At 42.3% G+C, this 20,417-nt stretch overlaps 1 protein-coding gene across 6 annotated transcripts in view; it reads right to left on the minus strand.

Moving 5' to 3' along the window:
- The window catches only part of SRGAP2 (SLIT-ROBO Rho GTPase activating protein 2), a 320,834-nt gene that overhangs the window by 84,161 nt on the left and 216,256 nt on the right, over positions 1-20,417 (minus strand). For 4 of the 6 annotated variants that reach the window (XM_053245714.1, XM_053245710.1, XM_053245712.1 and 1 more), the window contains 3 exons: positions 13,381-13,605; positions 4,779-4,880; positions 2,940-3,137 (listed from right to left, as the gene is read on the minus strand). In XM_053245714.1, the coding sequence (XP_053101689.1) occupies positions 2,940-3,137; positions 4,779-4,880; positions 13,381-13,605 (525 nt within the window). The remainder of the gene's footprint in view (positions 1-2,939; positions 3,138-4,778; positions 4,881-13,380; positions 13,606-20,417) is intronic. The other 2 variants (XM_053245711.1, XM_053245713.1) reach the window with 1 other exon arrangement.

Genomic DNA, 20,417 nt, shown 5'->3' on the forward strand with positions numbered 1-20,417 from the left:
AAGGGAGAATGCTACCCTTACAGGTTCAAGATGCTATGTATTAAGCACTTTGCACACTCAAAAAGTACAAGTGTCATCATCATCATCATCATCATCATCATCATGCTTTCAATAAACATTTGCAATGCCACTTAGTTGTCCTCCTTCAACCCCTTTCAGGCTTATTAGAGACTGGTGCAATTGCACCCCCACACTTTCAACTTATGTTAAATCAAACTATAGCGCTTGATCCAGTTGATTATGAACCCTAGGTGCTTTCAGGTGTCTGCTCAAAACATCCTCAGTGTTCTAAACCCAGGAAACCCTTGTCTCAGCACAAAATGGTGTGCAGGGAGTGGGAAGCCTACACCCCCAACGAGCTGAAGTTCTCAAAAGGCTTCCACAATATACTAGTTAGACTTAAGGGATTAAAAAAAAAAACATTTTATATCCCGCTTTTCCTTCAAGGAGCCCAGAGCAGTTAGGTTTCTCCTCCCAACAACCCTGTGAAGTAGGTTAGGCTGAGAGAGAAGTGACTGGCCCAGAGTCACCCAGCAAGTATCATGGCTGAATGGGGATTTGAGCTTGGGTCTCCCTGGTCGTAGTCCAGCACTCTAACCACTATACCATGCTGGCTCCATATGGGAACCACTCATACAAATCACTTAGTAACCGTCCAGAGACATGTCAAGTTTCTAAGCTCTAATTTCAAAGATACATAAAATTTAGATCCATCCTGGACTGCTGTAAATATGTTCAAAGTACAACATTTTTTATCCCTTTTGCCAAACCTGTGCAACATTAAATGCTCAGTTCTATAATAACTCATTTTCTTTGTTCCTTGTGTTTACTTTCATTATCATTAGTGCTCAGCCACTAGCTATTTTTATGTCCAGCAAGATATCTGATGTTTTTAAGCTAAAGTCAGAGATTCTTATTAAGAATATTTATAAGCCTCTCCTATGGAAGATAAATCAAGTGTTTCATTGGATTAATAAAGGGGCTGTTCATATATCAGCCTCTTTAAATCCCCACTTATTTATTTATCCTGGGTGCACATATATGACACCTCTATTTCTTGGTGGCAGAAGTCTAATTCTGCTGGCACTGGGTGTGGGTAAGTGTGGGGTTTATTTTATATTAAATGAAAGTAAAGTACTTGCATAGGTAACGTTTGTACTAACTCATTTGAAAATACAAAGTGTTTTCTTTTGAAAGAATATCTGCATGTTCACTTAAGTAACCATTTGCACAGGCAGGGGAAGTCAATTGTGTCTTAATTGAATCACTTTCCCCACCCACAATTTTATGATAAATTCACCTTTCAAGCAAACCTTTTAATTTAATGTGCTGTTTGAAGTATTTTGAGTGCTTGTCTAAGAGAATGATACACTCTCCAATAAACCTATTACTAGACCAGACCAAACATAAACCATCCTGTTCGCCAAAGTAATTTGCACAGCAATACAGCAATTTTCATAAGAAACATCACTCTTTGAAAAGGCACAGAAATATTTTCAATATTGCAATACCCATTTCAGAAGAGTCAGTCACTGAACAACCACTACCACCACCACAATATAAAAAGCTTCTGTAAAGATGGTCAAACCCAAAGAAATACACATGGAGCCCTCATTTTAAAAGCTAAAATTCTGTTGTTCAGCTGTTTGGCAAGGAAAGGGGAGTAGTGGGGGACTGAATCCACACCCACTTTCTCTCCTGAACAGTTGATTTCGGCTTGAGTCTGCATGTGAAGCTCTGGCCACAAGATTAGAGAAAGGGGAAGCATGTGCACTGCACCCATTTGTGCACAAGACCCCGCTATCCAGGTAATACACAGGGCCAAAGGCTGCTCCCATGTTCCTAGCTAGATTAAGACGCTAGGTTCTCATCTCCTTTTTAGCAAAGCTTTAAGGCAGTTTGCACTGGCTGACATCCTGACTTCTGTGACTAGAAAAGTCAAACTTGAAAGCAGCCATTGCCAGCTTTACCTTTCTTTCCTCCCTTCCAACTAAATTTCGTGAAAAGTAAGAGTTTAAGAATGAGCAGAGAAATAAAGAACTTTTCCTACATTTTGTAACTGAAATGTAACACTATTTTTGTTTGCATAGTTCTAAAGTGTCTGCATAGTTTGATATCCATAAATATAGGTTAATAAAGGGCCAAGTTTGGATGATACTTCATCCACCAGCCCCAGCACGTGCAATAAGGATGTACATACACTGTGAGTGTATATGTTCTTCTTCCCACCCTCCCTCCCGGAATGATTAGTTGCATTCCCTAATTGAAGGGGGGAGGGGAAATTCAAACAGTCTCCCTGCATGTGTTATAAATACTAAACCCCTGCTAACTGAGTAAAGAGACACCTTTTTAAAGTGGCGATTCTCTTATATTTAGCAAGGGGAAAGCAAGTGGTCCTATCCAAACCTACCACAGCATCCATCCAGTGGCTGTTGCTGGTATTTGCCTTATGTTTCTTTTTAGATTGTGAGCCATTTGGGGACAGGGGACCATCTTATTTATGTATTATTTATTTTTCTATGTAAACTGCTTTGAGAACTTTGGTCAAAAAGCAGTATATAAATATTCGTCATTGTTGTAGTTTGAATGAGATTAGGGGAAAGTGCCTTGAAGCACCGGGGTGGTGGTGGTGATGGTAGTGGAGAGACGTGAGTGTTCACAGTGCGTGCATACCCTTATCACATGTGCTGAGGCTGGGGGGAGAAATATCATCCAAACCACACATAATAAGACACAAATATGGGTTTTCAAAGGGTGGGGGTGGAGAGAGGGGAATCAAACAGGCATTGATCTTGTAGGCGGACTATTTTCCATTGTGAGAACTACCAAGTCCTGGCAGCCTGTTAGCCTGAACTATGTGAGACACCTTTCTAGCTCTCCTATGTATCCACTTTGTGTGAGCACCTTAAAAACAAAACAAAAACATGGCCTTCTCTTACTGTGAAGTAGAACTGTTCCGTTTCCTGCTGATTGGCCCTCCTCTTGGCGATGCTTGGCTTGCTCATGAAGGTTTCAGAGACAGTCGATTTTACAGACTCCATGGAGTTGCTATACTGAAAACAGTCAGACACATCAAAATCTTCAATGGTGACTATATCCTGGATAGTCTGTAACGTGGCTTCCATAGTTTTCTTAACCTGAATGAAAAATGCAAGCGGAAGAAGATGAGAAAGTAGAAAGGAATGCACCAAAACACTTAATCAATCAATTCATATTACTGCAATCAAATTATGGCCCCAGAACAATAAAAGCTAGGCTAACAGAGTTCTCCTCACAAACAAATGACTGGTAGGAGATTGCCATTTCAAACCTATACACACAGTCCACTGAACATAGGGGCAAATTGCAATCACAAATAATAAAGTCCTGATGGCCCTTTCACTGATACAGAGTGTTCTAGGAAGGGCACTATATACATTGGAAAGAGAAGGAAGGAAGCGTGTACAATTTCTCCTGCCGGCTGCTTTTTCTTTGAAATTCCTCCCCTTGACTGCTTTTATCACTGCTAGTGTTGTGGACCATGTTTACATCACAAACATGGATCTAGAACACACGCACCAGGGTTTGGCCAAGTAAGGCCCTGGATGATGGCCCACAGCCAACACAGAGGTCCCAGGATCCATATGGAGGGTGTGATGGGCAGTGGAAGTGGAACCATGAGGTTTTCCAGCTGCTGCCTTTGCTGCTGCCTTTGCCTTTGCTGCCTTTGCAAAGTCCTGTACTGCCCTCCCCCAAATGTTCCCATTTTTCACATGGGAAGGTGAGTACCTTCCCATGTGAAAAATGGGAACATTTGGGGGAGGGCAGTACAGGACTTTGCTCCAGAGCCCCTACAATTTGGTGCTCCCCCTGTACTGGCGAGAGTAGGCCAAGTGCAGAAGGATGAGAGAGGATGTTTCCAGGAAAGTCAATTTCAAAATTTCTCCCTCTTGAAAGTACTTTGCAACTGAGAAGGAGCTTTCTTTCTTACACATGGCTGTTGTGTAATATGTAATTTGCTCCTCATAGTGGGTCTTGCTTCTGTGTAAACATACATCAGCTTGCAAATACTGGTTAGGTACTCTGACAATTTTAATTCACAATTTCTGAAAATATTCAAAGGAATGTCACTGAACCAATCACCCCCCACCAGAAGACCACTTAAAAAACAAAGGGAAAAAGATTACAACTTCTACCTAAGTTTTTTAAAAGTATTAGGATATTTTCCCATTCCAATCCAGAAGAGCATCATATTTCAGTGTCACAAAAGTTCTAATATCTGGGGGCTGTTGTTATAAGTCAGCTTTCATTTTGAGCACACATTATCTCACATTAACCAGAGCAGTTCCAAAGAACATAGCTGCAATGTATCTTGTAAATTCTTCCCCCTGCCCACAAAAAAACAACACACGCAACAACAGTGAACTCAGTTACTTCATGTAGAGAGTATGCAGATTTGTGGCATTAAAGTCTAAAGCAAAACATTCTAGAAATTTTAAAATAAGACTAATATGTGCTCAACGTGATAACTCATCTACACTTGGTTATTTGAGTGTTAACTGCCCATGAGTGATTTACATTAAGAAACTGATAGCATTTGATTGCCTCAGCAGTTTCTGCCTGAAATGAAATGTATGCACTAGTGCTTTCTTACTCTAGGCTGCCCTTCCTTTTCTCAACTCATTGTGCAGACCATGGCAAAACAGGACTATGGGGAAAGAACAAAGACACATCCGTGACCAAGGGGAAATAATGTCATAGAAAATGCTTTCAGAGGGTTGGAATTTTTCTTAGCTCACCTCTTCATTTTCAATCTTCAGTGTGGATAGCCTAGACTGCAGCTGCTGACATCTCTGCACTAACTCGCTCTGCACCGGCTGCTGGGCACAAAGCTGGGACACCTGGAAAAGACATGGCACCTTTGAAAAAGATCCTGGACATCTGGCCCAATCTCCTGGGCTTTGTATTAAAATTCTAAAAAATTAAAATTTTGTATTAAAACAAATTGATAGCTAGGAAATAGGGATGTGCATGGAACCAGCAGGGGCTGGTTCGAAGGCGGGGGGGGGACACCTTTAAAGATGGGGGAGGGTGCATTTACCCCCCACCATGTCCCCTCCACAGGCGCTCTCTTAAAAACTGGTCAAGGGGGGTGGCAGTGTACCTCCCTGCTGCCCCGTTCCCTCCTCGGTCTGAAAGTGACTGCAAGTACCCTGCATTTGCGCGCACATCGCTCAAGTGCCTGAGGTGCACACACTCAGGGTACTTCCGGTCACTTCCGGACCAAGGAGGGGATGGGGTGTCAGGGAGGTACACTGCAGCCCCACTGGATTGGTTTTTAAGAGAGCGCGGGCAGGGAAAATGTGATGGCAGGGGCGGGGGAGAAATGCACCCTCCCCCACCCTTAAAAGGTGTCCCCTCCACCTTTGAACCAGCAGAACCACTGGCTGTTCGAACCGTAAAAGGGTCTCCGAACAGGTCCGTGCACATCTCTACTTGGAAATCAATACTAGTGTCTGCTCTGGATTAAACAGTATGGAGCATGTTTGCCCGAAAAAACCCACCAAATTCTGAAATCAGAGCCAAAGATCAGTGAAGGCAGAATTCCTTTCTGTCCTCTAGTCGCCTGGGGCACAAGATACTGCCTCAGAATGAAGACGGAGAAAGACAACATTTTGCCCTCAATTTTTCTGAGATATATAGTTTATATAGATGTATATCTATATAAACATTTTATATAGATGTTTATATAGTTTATATAGCTGTATATAAAGGGCAGGACTACATGTTCTTTAAAGTTATGCAATTCTTTAAAAAGAGTTTTAAGAACAAAAATAGTATTATGCAAGTATTTTGTTTTAAATGCAGCTACCGAGTTAACAACTTAAAAGGTGAAGGAATAGGGTGAGAAGAGTTTCTTAACCCTTTTCTCATGGAATACATTCCTGAAAAACTGCTGCCCACCTAAAAACAGTTTGCTGGAGGTGATTTTTGGAAGGGAAACCCCAAAACCACCCCTAAAGGAGAGAAGCTCCTTTCCCCCTCCAAATTGCAGTGATAAGCTACATTTTGTAAAAACAAACATGGAACTACATGGAACATAGTTCTGTCCAAGAACTATAATATTTGGCTCAGTGAGACTCCTGCCCACACCAACACAAATAATTTGCTATTTAATATTCTTTAATATTTTCTAAGGAAATGTATGGGCAATAAATTGCTTGTTTAAAAAAACTGAGTGCAACAATGTCATTTTTTCTTCTTTTATACACTCTCTTTCTCCCCCACCCTCAAAGCTAACCTGCAGTGCTAAAGGAAAACAGAGTCAACATCTGCACATTCAACTTAAAAGAACATCTTAGCGTTTATCATCCTGAACTTCAGAATATACCTTTTCCAGAAAAGAATTTTTTCATGTTTTTAAAAATCATACCTTTTATTATAACCACACACACAAATTATACAAGGAAAAAATAATACGGATCAATATTAGAGTATCTTAATTATTTTGTCCGCATTCTCATTTTAATTTGCACATCTAAAATATGTCAATTTAGTAAGCAATGCAATGTCCCAAACAAGTCAATATCAGTCTAGTAATGATGGAGCATATGAAGATTTCCAATGGGTGGCATAATCTAGCTACTGCTAACAAAGTACCAGTTACAGATCTTCCGACATATCATCTTCCTTCAAATATCCCTACAAAATTACTTTCAGAGTATCTGTAATGACATATAGAATTACTTTCAAGTTTTGCATGCCAGTTAAACCCATCCCTCAGTGTGCATCTAGCTCCTCAGCAAATTGTAAAGCAATGGTTCTAAAGATGATGCCAGGAAAAACTTGAGGCAAAAAAGGTCAATGCAGCTCTATTAAAAAGTCAGCTGAGGTTTGGTCATTCACTTAAACATTTGAGAATTTTTTCAGAACCACTCTAAGCTTTATTAATTATTTATTATTATTATTATTATTTCTTGTTTACACAGTCAGACAGGTGTTATTGACTGGTTTGTTTTATCCAGACATCGAGTCCTTCCCAAGGACCTAGGATGGCTGAATTTTATTGTCAATGTTGTTGTTGTTACAGATATCATTGTTGTTGTTGTTATTATTATTTAGGGACTGGGGTTTACATAAACTGTTACATTTTTATTTTCCTTGGATGTTAAGTGGAATATTAAAATATGTTATCTTTCCTTGTAATCTACTGTTAACCAAACTGAGTTTTCAAAATGGGGCAGGCAACTTATAGGTTCACAATCTTCAATACCTTTCTTGTGACTACTGCACAACATGCAGAGGTGCACCTAGGTAATTTTGGAGCCTGGACCTAAAGGTCTTTGGAGGTCCCCCCCCCACCACACCCTGCTTAAGCATCCTCCTCCTACACAAACAGCAACATCCTCCTACACAAATAGCAACTGAACTCTCAAGAATGTAAGAATATAAAACAAGTATCTTTATGCAAATAGGTATTAGCAGAAACACTTCAACATGCAACTTAACATATTCCCATTGCACATATTTCTTTCCCCACTCTCCGCTCTGTTTCTAAAGCACTTAGTGCAGGTCATCTTCACACTCGGCTGTCCTGAGCAGAGGGGGCCAGTGACACGGCAGGGTGATTACACCACCCAGGACAGATTAGAGAGGATTTGGGGGCCCCCAGGGGTGTGGAGGCCCTGGACTTTGGCCCCGAAGTCCAGGGGACCAGTGCGTCTGACAACATGAGACCCCACTCAGGACTGGGTCTGATCAGTGCCTGGATGGTTCATCACCTGGGAACCCTATGCATGGATCTTGAGCTCCATGATAGAAGAAAAGCTATATAATAAATATATTATTTATTTAGCTATATAATAATATATAATATAAGTATAATAAAACAAGACATGCATGCATCCTGCATGAAGTGTTAAGTTCCAATTATCTTTGGTGTGGTGGAGCAGTTCACACATAGGTGCAATCGTTTTAAGTGGAGGATCCCCTAAATATGTAGATGCCTACTGTTTCTATATTAACCGACTCATAATTTCAACCATTCATCAGATATGCTTTGGAATATCAACATTTCCTTATACTTGTCAACAGTCTCCATAATCGGACATTCACTATAATATATGCATAAATTATAGTCATCAGAGCAGATAAGGGAATAGATCCTATAGAATAGCCTGAGACTCATTGAGATAGTCCTTAAAAACACTTAGACCAATTGCCAACTATAGCAACATAACCTTTATTTACAGTGTAAACAACATTCTCACTGTGAACAAATGGAAAGAAGCCCAGAAAGGGAGAAGAGTAACAAAATCTTCAAATACTTTCATTATCAGAATAATTACAACTAATAATCACATGAATCAGAAGACAAATTAATTTAAAGCAGGTCTTTACAACTTTGACCTTCCAGCAGATGTTGGAGTACAACTCCCATCGTCTCCAGCTAGAGTGGGCAGGGATGATGGGAGCTGCTGTACAACAGCTAGAGAGCCAAAGTTGTAAAGCTGTGCTTTAAATAAAGCAACACCACTCTGCATGGCACCCAATGACACTCCCTTCAGCAACAGTATGAACTCTAATTATATTGGCACAATTGTGCCAGTATAGTTAAGCTGGAGAGTGTTTTCAACGTTCCACCATTATAAGCTCTGAACATTCTATTGATTATAAAATCAAAACCATTTGTCCGATCTGCCTGGCCATCAGCACACATTCACTAGGTGACAAGAGACACATCCCCTGTCGGCTAAAACGGCTTAGATAGAGCAGTTTAAAGTTTTTCTCTTTTGAACAGGGGTTTAAAAGGTTGGCAACATTTTTTCAGACTAAGGAAGTGCTATTTAAATGACTTTGTAGTCCATTTGCATAGTTTCAGCCTTTAGACTGCATGCCAGAACAGTGCCTTTTGTATATCCCCCGGGACCCAATTGATTGTTATTTTCCAATTGATCCTCAAAGTTTTAAGAGGTAGCATGTGGCTCCTCTCTGCTGTGGGCCCCTCACCCATCTGGGCGCACGCCTCGCCCTGGGCCCCTGCAAGCCAGCATTCCCTGCTGGTTGTCTGGCCTCCACCTCCAGGGCTCAGATGGCTTTCGCACATGTGCAGACTCCGTGCACCTGTGTGTGAATGGCTACTTCACTTGTGTACAGCTTTTACACTATTTTGCTCAGATGGCCTCATGTGTGGAGGCCATCTGAGCCCTGGGGTGGGGTAGCCGGCAGGGAACACTTCTGCCTGCTGCTCCATTCCAGCATGCACCCCTCACCCGTTGGGGCACACACCTTGCCCTGGTAAGCTGGTGTTTCCTGCTGGCTGTCCCGGCCTCTGTCCCCAGGGCTCAGATGGCCTTCGCACGTTTGTGTGTATATATGTGTGTTTTAAGAAAAAGAAAAAATTGAAGTATAGATTTAAAGTGAACACAAATTATCTGCTTCTTGTGTTCTTATTCACTGCTGAATGATCATGAGATAGGATCACTATTACTGAATCTACTAATTTCATTTACTTGTGGTTTTTTTTTGGAGAGGGGAGTATGACTTCATCTTAGTTGAAGGTTTTACAAAGTTTTGGGTATTCAACATCAGAAAGTTTTACCTTGTGGTATGGATAAACTGTTCCCGATAGGGTCTAATCATTTTTTTTCTTTTTAAAATGCCTGGAAATTCAGTAATCCAAAAAGTTTGGTTTAAAATGAGAGTTAAGCTGCTTCACATTTTCACTCATGCTCTGAATGGAAATTGCAAGTTAAGTTGCCCATCTTAAATTCCGCACCCTATACATCCCCAGCGTAGCATCCCTTCAGTGGCTGCTGCTGTTGTGTGTTTCTTTTTCAGATTGTGAGCCCTTTGGGACAGGGATCCATCTTATTAATTTATTATTATTTTCTCTATGTAAACCACTTTGGGAAATTTTTTTGAAAACTGGTATATAAATATTTATCGTATATAAGCTATAAAAATTTTGTACAGTCTGGTATATGATGATAGCTTTAGAAATGAGGCTCCATGCACCCATACTTTGCCTTGATCAGAGATGCATCAGGCAGAAAATTCATCAGGGGCATTGCTAGGAAGTGATTAGGGAAACTGCACCTGTTAAAAGTTTGCCTGGATGCATCCCTCTCCAGCCCAACGTCCAAATGAAAGACCAAGGCAAACTGTGGGTGTGTGGATCCACATTTCTAAAGCCATAATCATATACCAGACTGTACAAAGTCATTGACTCATTACAGCTTATGGGGCGTGGAAGTTAAGATGGGCACCTTAACTTGAAATTTCCATTCTTTTTAAAAACATGAGTGAAAATGTAAAGCAGTTTAACTCTCATTTTAAACCAGAGGTTTATGGATTACTGAATATATCACAGCTGTGTGCAAAAGCAGAGGCAATTCCATGTATAAGAGTACTGCAAAGAGAACTAATGCAGAACATCTGTGATGCCACCTCCAGGGACCAGATACATTTGGATGAAGAAAACATGCAATAAATACCAGAGAATATGCAACAGAATACCAAGCTTTAGTTTTATGGCTTGCCATCCAACAAACACAACTGTCAGCCTTTATGAGCGATCTTGTTATATGAGCAGTTGAAAAAGAGGTTACAAAAAGAAGAAAAAAGAGAAAGTCACCATTCTAAGTTAGTATCATAACTCAATGAAAACACATTTGCCATACTCTACGTTTCAAAAGAGAAAACCACATTTTCCCTCTCTTAAATGCTCTGAAAGCTGTTACTCACATGAAGAACCAATTTTGAATACCACAGTAAACCTCAGGACTTTGGTGGAGGCACGCCGTCAGAGGCCACGTGGGTTGAGTGGCCTATCAGGAGTGGGGCGGGAGGCTGCATCTTACAGCTTCCCTGCCCACTAACCCTCTCTCCGCTCGGTCTATCACCGTTGGCAGCATGCAGTAATGCGGCTACGACGGGGCCGATTTTCAGGCAGTGGGGACAGGCCTGGTTCTCTTCACATTCTCTTTGCTTTGTCCTCTGGTGGGGGAGCCATCCAGCGTGGTGGGATTGGTGCAGGGGTGTTGTTCTATGGGGCCAGGGAGTGAAGAGTTGCGCAGGCCGCTTAGTGCCTTTTTAGGGAAGGACTTCATTGGGATGCTGAGTGTGGCCCTTGATGGGGGAGAGCTCGTGGGGTTGTGCAGTGGGGGATCATTGTGTGTTGGAGGTTTTTTTGTGTGGCTTCCACAGTCTCTTGGTTTGCACATTAGAATTTGAGAGGCGGGGAGGAGTAAGGAGTTTTGGCATACCATTACAGCAGCAACAGCCCAGTTAGCTCAGCAACAGCCCCAGTGACTCGGGGGGAAGAGAGGCTGCCTGGAGAGCCATGGATGAAAGTTCAAATCCCCGCTGGGATATTTGGAATTATTAATTATTATTATTATTTCTTGTTTACACAGTCAGACAGATGTTATTGACTGGTTTGTTTTATCCATTGAGTCCTTCCCAAGGACCTGGGATGGCTGGATTTTATTATCAATGCTGTTGTTGTTGTCATTATTATTATTAATAATCATGATGATGATGGTGATGAGGGATGAGGGATAACAAATTGAAGCTGAATCCAAGCAAGACGGAGGTGCACATTGTGGGGGATCGGAATTTGAGGGATGAGTTAGTTCTTTCTGTGCTGGATGGGGTTACACTCCCCCAGAAGGAACAGGTATGCAGCTTGGGAGTGCTCTTGGATCCAGGCCTCACCCTGGTATCTCAGGTGGAGGCTATAGCCAGAAGCGGTTTCAACTTTGGCTGATTCGACAGCTGCGTCCATTCCGTGAAGAGAAGGATCTCAAAACAGGGTGGTAACCTCTAAACTTAACTATTGCAATGCACTCTATGTGGGGCTGCCTTTGTATGTAGTTCAGAAACTTCAGTTTGTTCAAAATGCAGCAGCCAGACTGCTCTCTGCGGTAACCTGGAGAGACTGTATTATGCCTGTTTTAAAACAGTTGCCCTGGCTGCCAATGTGTTTCCGGGCAAAATACAAAGTGCTGGTTATTACTTCTAAAGTCCTAAACAGCTTGGGTCCAGGCTACATTAGAGAACGCCTTCTCTTGTATGATACCATCACAAGCAGAGGTCATCTGGAGAGATCCGTCTCCAGTTACCACCGGTACATCTGGTGGTGACCCAGAACCAGGCCTTCTCTGTAGCTGCTCCTGGCCTATGGAATGCACTCCCGGCAGATGGTGTCATGACCCCACTCGAGGACATTGAAGAGGAGTGGGAGGCAGGCCACTTAGTAGAAAGTGGGGAGGCGCCTGAGGAGGAGCAGGCCAGTGATGTAAATGGGGAGGTAACTGAGACAGGCTAGGGTGAGTGTTTGGCACAGGAGGGGCCAGCAGGGCTCGGTGATCTTTGGAGAGAAGGGTCAGGATCTGAGCCAGATTTTGAACGGCCACTATCTCCTTGAGAACGCAGATGGGAAAAACATTAGCAGCAGGTGAGGGAATTATGAAGGCGTAATCAGCTGGTGAGAAGACAGAAGTTGGATTGAATCTATGCCAGCTGGCGAGGGTGGAGTGTTGATTAAGGACATGTGGCTGCTGACTATAAACCTGGCAGCCTGTGCCTTGAACAAACTGCTGGAAACAACATATCAAATTAGCTTGGATATTTTGTTGGAGAGATTGTGACATTGGAATTTGGGCTTCTCACTCCTCACTTCTGTATTCTGGGTAAGATTGTTAAACCTGACTATTTAGCAGTAAAACTGAAACTGGAGCTACTGGCTATTGTGTCATATATTTCTGGCCAGCGTTTTCCATCGAGTGAGCTCATGACAGATATCCGCAGTTTAGGCTTGTTGTTGGCCTTTAAGAGAGCCCTAAAAACTTGCTTGTTTGGCCTGGCCTTCCAAGGTTTTTAAATTATTTTCAATTATTTCCATTCATTCATTCATTCAATTTCTATACCGCCCTTCCAAAAATGGCCCAGGCCGGTTTACACAGGCCCTCCACTTTTTCCAGCCACCATCCACCCGGCACTTTCTTCCCCCACTGTCTGCCCCTGTAGCCGCTTTCTTCTCTCTCTCACACACACACACACACACTCTCTCTCTCTCTCCACCCCCCCGGCCACCGCTTTCTCTCCCCCCGGCCACTTTTCCTGATATTGCTTTTTTCACCCCTGCCACTTTCTTCACCTCCACGCTGCCGCCTTCTTGCTTTCCCCAGCACCACTTTCTCACCCGTCCGTCCATTTCTGCCCATTCGCTTCCCCCCACACCCCAGCAGCTTGCTTGCGAACTCTCATGAGAGCTGCCACACACAGGATTAGTGAAGGCTACGCCTAAGAGAAATATATAGAAATATTTTACAGCTTAGCTCAGCGTTTTACACTGGAATTGGCACTGTGCCAATTTACAAAGAATGATAAACTAACCATGTCACCCATGTGCGGCTGAAATTCAAACTTCATGGGTGGGCAGAAGACACTGTTGCACATCTCCATAAGGCGCTGCTTGTCACTATTGGCATCCAAATTCTCCACAGCATTCTCAATGGCATCCAGGCCTTCATGCTTTGACTGTTCTAGGTTCAGCTCTGCTGACAGGAACGTTCTGAGTGCCCTACCAAGGCTGGCATGATATCCTAGATCACAGCACTGCTGAAAAATAAGGAAGGGAAGAAAGCCTGAAATGCAACAAACTTGTAGAAATTACACATACACAGTACATTATTATTTTGCCGATTTGCTTTTTGTTTTCCTAGCACACAGAGAACTTGGTTTCAGGTGGGTTTTTTTAAAAAAAAATTTATCACCATGCCTTCACTCTCAATCTGTTCTTCAATTGACACTACCATGCACGCTTTTCTCCTGCTCCCAGTGTTCAAGGTTCACTCATTGTATTAGTTTCTGACCTTAACATGTCATCAATTTCACCCTAGTTATACCACTGTTATATTTTTGTTTTGCTGTTTATTCTTTGCTCCTATATTATGAGAGTCTGCTACCTCAGTTCTATCACTTGATGTAATCCAGTGAAGTCTGTGACTGACAAGTGGTCCAGGTCAAAATATGGTGGGGGTGCAGGAGAAGCATCAAATTGATTTGAAAATACGCCAAAAAATAGGTTGTTTTAGTTGGACTTAGTAACTGCACTCTCGTGCAAGCAAAACAATGTCCACCACTCAGGAAAGGCCTTTGTCAAATATCTGGGTAGATCACTTTACTGCTAGTGAATGGACAAAGATAACATGATGCAGAAATATCATCCAACACTTGCTGAACTTACTGGGCAACATCCAGGCTAAGTCTCATCAAAATTGATGGGATTTTAATTAATCATGATTAATTTGTCTAATTGATTTCAATGGTGCTTAGTTATGACTAACTAGTCTGGATGTTGCCCACAGACATCAAAGTCTTGTCACTGAAAGGTAATTTGTTATTCAAGCCAGGTCTTATTAGTGAAGGAAAAGAATCTCCTGTCAGTGAAGGAAAAGAATCTTCTGTCACCGGTACTGACTTCATTTAAATAATCAGTAGACCAAAATAAGGGAATTCTTCCTGCTTCAAGAAACGAAAGCAAAAATGAAAGAAGCTAGGAAACTATCCAAAAAGAGGAAGAACCCATCTGCTTGATGGCTGCACTGGCCATACGCTGAAATCAATGGCATCTCCTCCTTCTGCTCAATCTTCTGGAGTGTGATAGATGGGTGGCAGAAAAAAAGGAAAGGAAAAAGAAGGGAACTTAAATGGAAGTAAGAAGGAAAGAAGCATAAACTCTGCCTCTTTTCATCCTTTTTAAAAGAGCCCTTCCATTGCTTGCTACAACATGCTGGGTACAGTGCCAAAAGGCTGTGGCAGGTGTGGAGCTCTTATAAAGCAGTAGCAGTTGTTGGCTTTACTGGAAGCAGACAATGAAAGGACATTAAATTCAATCAAGCGCCACAAAAAACCAAGCACAAAAACAAAAGCTGCCTGATTGAGAATTTGCACATGCAGAGGGAGTTCCCTTTGGTAAAAAGCCATTCAAGCAGTTGCAGCTTTACAGGCGTATTAAAATTATATGTTTAGCACAGCAAAACTGGAATAAAACCAGCTTCAGTGAGAATTATCATCCAATTATGGAGCTGGATCAACTGTAACTTAAGAAAAATGAATACTCATCTGTGTTAAGATGTGGGTTAATCTACTATGGAACCTCAGCCTTGTGGATAGATCTCTCTTGAGTGTAGTTGTCCATTTGACAAAATATGTTTCAAACACTTGGATTCATCTTCATAAGGCAGACTGAGGATTTTTGTGTGTGCAGGCAAAGGAACTCTCCATTCATGGAGTAGACTAAAATGATGTCGTTAATATTTTATAGGCCACTCCATAAGAAAATCAGGAGGATTAGATTAAGACAGCAGTGTTTTCCATCTTTATAGTAACTGTTGGCAGCAAACATTTTTCAGCACTTCCTTCCCATCCGTTACATTTTAAAATGTCCAGAATATCATATTTATAAGTGTGTCAGTCTTGTCAGCCTTTTCTGGGTTATATAAATGTTTGATAGAAACGTTCTCCAAGGAAATCAATTTTTTATAAGACTTTAATGATAGCTCATCCAAATTCACTTCTCAGTATGACAGCTGATTAACCCTTTACAAACCCAGAAGGACACAGGGCAAGAAAATACTTTGCGTTTCGAAATACAAGGCAGAAGAATGCTACATAGCTGGAAGCTATAACAAATGCTTGCTAAGGGAGGCAGACAAAATGAACATACATGTAGCAGAGCAAGACTATATACATTGCTATAATAAAGCAGTATGAGGAAGGATGAGTATGAATTTATTGTCCATCCATGGTTCTTCAGCATTGTTGAATTGAGGACTACTCTTCTGGTTTGCTAGTTCTTTGCAGGAAATCACTTTTTCTTACCTTGCACCTACCATGTGGGAGGCAGCTTGAAAAATTCTGCAAATTAAATCTCAAGTGTTGTTATTTGTTATCTCTGGCTGGATATCCAATAATCTATGCAGAAACATCTGAGGAAATGGTGCACACATCTTGTGGTTTCTTTGAAGTTTCCACTGTTGCTGCTTTCAAGGTTTGAAGAGGTAAGCTGCTTTTCAATTTAACTGAAAAGTGGGTTGCCTCTTCACCAAGAACTCTCTCACTCTTCCGCATGTTTCTATTCTTATCACTGCAGACTCAGTACGCAAAAATGTACCAGAAATCCTTGGTGATTTACGGACCACAATTTAAGAACCACTGCCATACATGTTTAGGCATTTAGTCCCAACACAGAGGAACCCATCTCTTCTGTGTTAGGACAAAATGCCTATTTGCATCTTATGTTTGTCTAGCAGGACATTGGCTGACATCCTGACTCTCTTAGTGACATGTTTCTGATCTTGCACAGCCTTTTTTGGAGCACGGGGAGCCCGACTGATTACATAAGAACACAAGAACATCCCTGTTGGATCAGGCCCAAGGCACACTTAGTACAGCATCTTGTTTCACACAGTGGCCCACCAGATGCCTCTGGGAAGCCCACAGGCAAGAGGTGAGGACTTGCCCTCTCTCCTGCTGTTGCTCCCCTGCAACTGGTATTGAGAAGCATTGTGCCACTGAGGCTAGAGGTGGCCCATAGCCAACAGACTAGTAGCCATTGATAGACTTGTCCTCCATGAATTTGTCTAAGCCCCTTTTAAAGCCATTCAAGCTGGCAAACCACATCCCATGACAAAGAATTCCATAGATTATTTATGCACTGGGTGGAAAAAGTACTTGCTTTTGTTGGTCCTGAATTTCCCATCCTTCAGTTTCATGGGATGACCCCCGGTTCTACTGTTGTGAGAGAGGGAGAAAAATTTCTCTCTGTCCATTCTCTCCACTCCATGCATAATGTTATACACCTCGATCATGTCTCCCAATGGTCACCTGTTTTCCAAAGTAAAGAGCCCCAGATGCTGTAGCCTTGCCTTATAAGGAAGGTGCTCCAGGCCCCTGATCATCTTGGTTGCCCGCTTCTGCACCTTTTCCAGTTCTACAATATCCTTCTTAAGATACGGTGACCAAAACTGTATGCAGTACTCCAGATGTGGTCATACCATAGATTTGTATATGGCCATTATAATATTAGCAGTTTTATTTTCAATCCCCTTCCTAATGATCCCCTAGCATGGAATTTGCTGTTTTCACAGCTACTACATACTGAGTCAATACTTTCAATGAGCTGTCCATTATGGCCCCAAGATCTCTCTCCTGGTCAGTCACCAACAGCTCAGATCCCATCTCCGTATGTGTGAAATTGGGATTTCCCCACCAATATGCATCACTTTACATTTGCGTACAGTGGTCCCTCGACTTACGAAGTACTCGACATCCGAAGATTTCGACATACGAACGACAAAAAATACTGGAAGTCGTTGCCGGTTTAGATGCGGCTTCCTCGACCTACGAATTTTTAGATGCGGTTTCCTCGACTTACGAATGTTTCCGGACCTCCGTGGATGCGCTTTTCGACTTACGAAAATTCCGACCTACGAACGTGCGTTCGGAACGGATTATCTTCGTAAGTCGAGGGACCACTGTACATTAAACCACATTTGCCATTTGGCTGCTGCCCCTCTTTGCATCTCTTGATATAGGTTTGTGACCCCAATCTTACTAGCTATGTGGCACCTGAGCTTTTTGACTGAGGCACTGCAAATTTCCCTCAGTCTGCCACTAATAGCCCACTCTATCCAGTGAGTCAAACCAGTTTGTTCCATGCATGCAATGTTTATTTCACACAAGGGACTAGCAGCATCAGTCCAAAGAGTTTCAACAAAATGTAAGCTATCAGGTAACGTTTCAACTGAATGATTGCATTAATACCTCCAATTGTTCTACAAAAAATCCCAATACTTTTCATTGTTATGGTTGGGCGTTTGCAATTTATGTATTTTTAATTCTGAGTAGCCAGCTTCTGTAGTATGGTCAAGAAACTCAGCGTTTGGTTTTTAACACATTTCAAACTCAAACATGTCTTGAATACTGGCATAATGCCCTTACTGTTACACCAGAGGAGATCTGAGTTTCCTTGACAGTAGCCCTTTCTCTGTAGTTACTATTTCAACAGTTGCAAATTATGTCTCTTCCAGTGTTCCCTCTAAGGCGTGTGCATGTGCGTGTGCTCACAAGTTTTTTGATGTTGCATGTTTGATGCTCAGTTAATTTTAGATCCTGCTCAGGTTGAATCAAGAAGGCCCTATACTGAACACACATGCGCACATACTGTCTTGATACTGCCGCTCAGAACAAAATTCATTCTTCATACAGAAGAAAAAAATTAGAGAGAACACTGGTCTCTTCCTGGCTCCAGTTCACCTCAGCTGAATCCTACAACTCCCTTATGCATTAAGGGTTAATTCTAATACAACACTTAGCACTCAATGAATGACAAAACATGATGTCAGAGGGAACCTTCTATTATCTTGCCTATGAGGGGGAGGGAAAGTGTCCATAGCCTTTAAAGCCCCTCCACTACTGAAAGTGCCAAGTACCAGCATGAATTTTGTACATGGCTACTTCTGCCTAATTAAAGCTGCAGGAAAGTTAATGTTGTTGCCAGGCAAAAGCATTAGTTTTAACTATATATCACTTATTATTATTGAGTGCTATGAGAGAACCAGTTTGCATGAGTTGACTTCAGCCTTTCAGGTTTCTAGACCAGTCTAGGCACCTGACAGGCTGAAGGCCAATCATGCACTCTCATCGCACTCAAAAATAATAAAAAGTGATACACTGCTTAAATTAATGCTCTTGCACATTGCTCAACAGCTGTGCCAGCAGAGCCGTCTGCGGGCTCCAGGGAAGAAGAGCCTCCCTGTAATCTGGATAAACTGTGTTGCTTATCTCTTAACTCCTACAGATCACCTTTCTATGTTTAATGAAGAGTGAAGGATTTATTAAGGAAATCCAAGTGTGCTTTAACAAGATTCTGTACATCATGCACTTCAGGGAAACATAGTAAAGTCTAATTGCACAAGAAGTGAAAACAGAAAATATACATTTACATGGATGGCTGGGATGTTTAAAGTATTTCATGGCATTTTGCTATGATCACATCACTCCTTTTCTTTACTTTGGCTTCATGACTTTAACATCCTAGGCTCTATTCTTAAGCCCTCCCCATCACTCTCTGTAAAGTCTTTACTCTTGCTGCACTAAACGTGCCTCTTGTTGGTCACCTTTGTCTCCCACTCCCATCTCTGTGCTTTAGGAAATGATTGGAATAGCCTCCTATTTATTCATTAAGCCATTTCCCTTGTCTCCTTCAGGTTTCCCCACAACATCCGGTTTAACAGAGCCTTTCTTAAACAATCTGAGTCACACATTACTTACTCCTTCTCAGCGGTGTGCACGGAACCACTGCGGTGCAGTCAGGCCTGAGGGGGGTCTACCTTTAAGGGCGGGGGGGGGGGTAGTACTTATCCCTCCCGCCACTCTTCCCCCTCCGGCGCTGCATTTAGGATTGAGGGTAGGATATGTCGTGACGTATGCGGCGTGTGCGCGCATGGCGGCGACAGGTGCGCGCCGCAACGGGCGCATGCATGCTCATATTTACGTGACTTCCGGGCAATGACGGGGGCAGGGGCGGCAGGGAGGAATGCTGCCACCCCCAAAACTTCAATCCGAAATGCAGTGCCGGAGGGGTAAGAGCGGCGGGAGGGGTAAGTACTACCCCCCCGCCCTTAAAGGTAGACCCCCCCTCAGTGCCGGACCGGTCCAGTTCCGAACTGGTTCGGAGGCCTCCAACATGGCCTCCGAACCGGTTTGTGCACATCTACGAAAGAGAAAGTACACAGTTATATCTGGTAGGTTCTTTAGCTCCCCCCCCCCATTTTTAGCTTTTAAAATAACCTTTAATTTGAACCTAATAATGATTGTGGTTTTTAATCTGACGACTTTTTAAAATTTAGTTAATTTTATTACTTTTATTGTATCTTGTATCTAATTGTTCTGAGTCGCTCCGAGCAGTAGTGCACTGGAGGGAAGGAGTATAAATATTTTAAATAAATAAATACATACATACATACTAGACTCTCCTCCTGCAGTCATCCTAGATTCACCCTGCTTAAAGCAGGCTCTAGAGGAAGTGGTGCTCTCCATATCGGTTGGGATTATTTTGTACATACCCTAGTGCACTGCTGACATATACAAGCTTAAGCAAACAAAAAGCAGTAGCAACACCATTTACCACCCCCAAAGCTGACCTTATCCAAACTTAGTGTCAATTTGCATGGTCAGAAAGAGCAAAGGTAGAGCCCTCAGGGCATCATGCAATTTCAGAATGCAGATGGGATAATCACATGTTTGCATTTTCTCCCATGTAAGTACGCTCTTTGCTTGTGGAAGCTAAGGATGTCAGGAAGAAGTCTAGTCTAGGGATTTCGCCCCCCGACACAAAATGTTTTATAGACAGGGAGCTTTTGATA

The sequence above is a fragment of the Hemicordylus capensis genome, chromosome 4, assembly GCF_027244095.1.
Source record: "Hemicordylus capensis ecotype Gifberg chromosome 4, rHemCap1.1.pri, whole genome shotgun sequence".
Lineage (NCBI taxonomy): Eukaryota > Metazoa > Chordata > Lepidosauria > Squamata > Cordylidae > Hemicordylus > Hemicordylus capensis.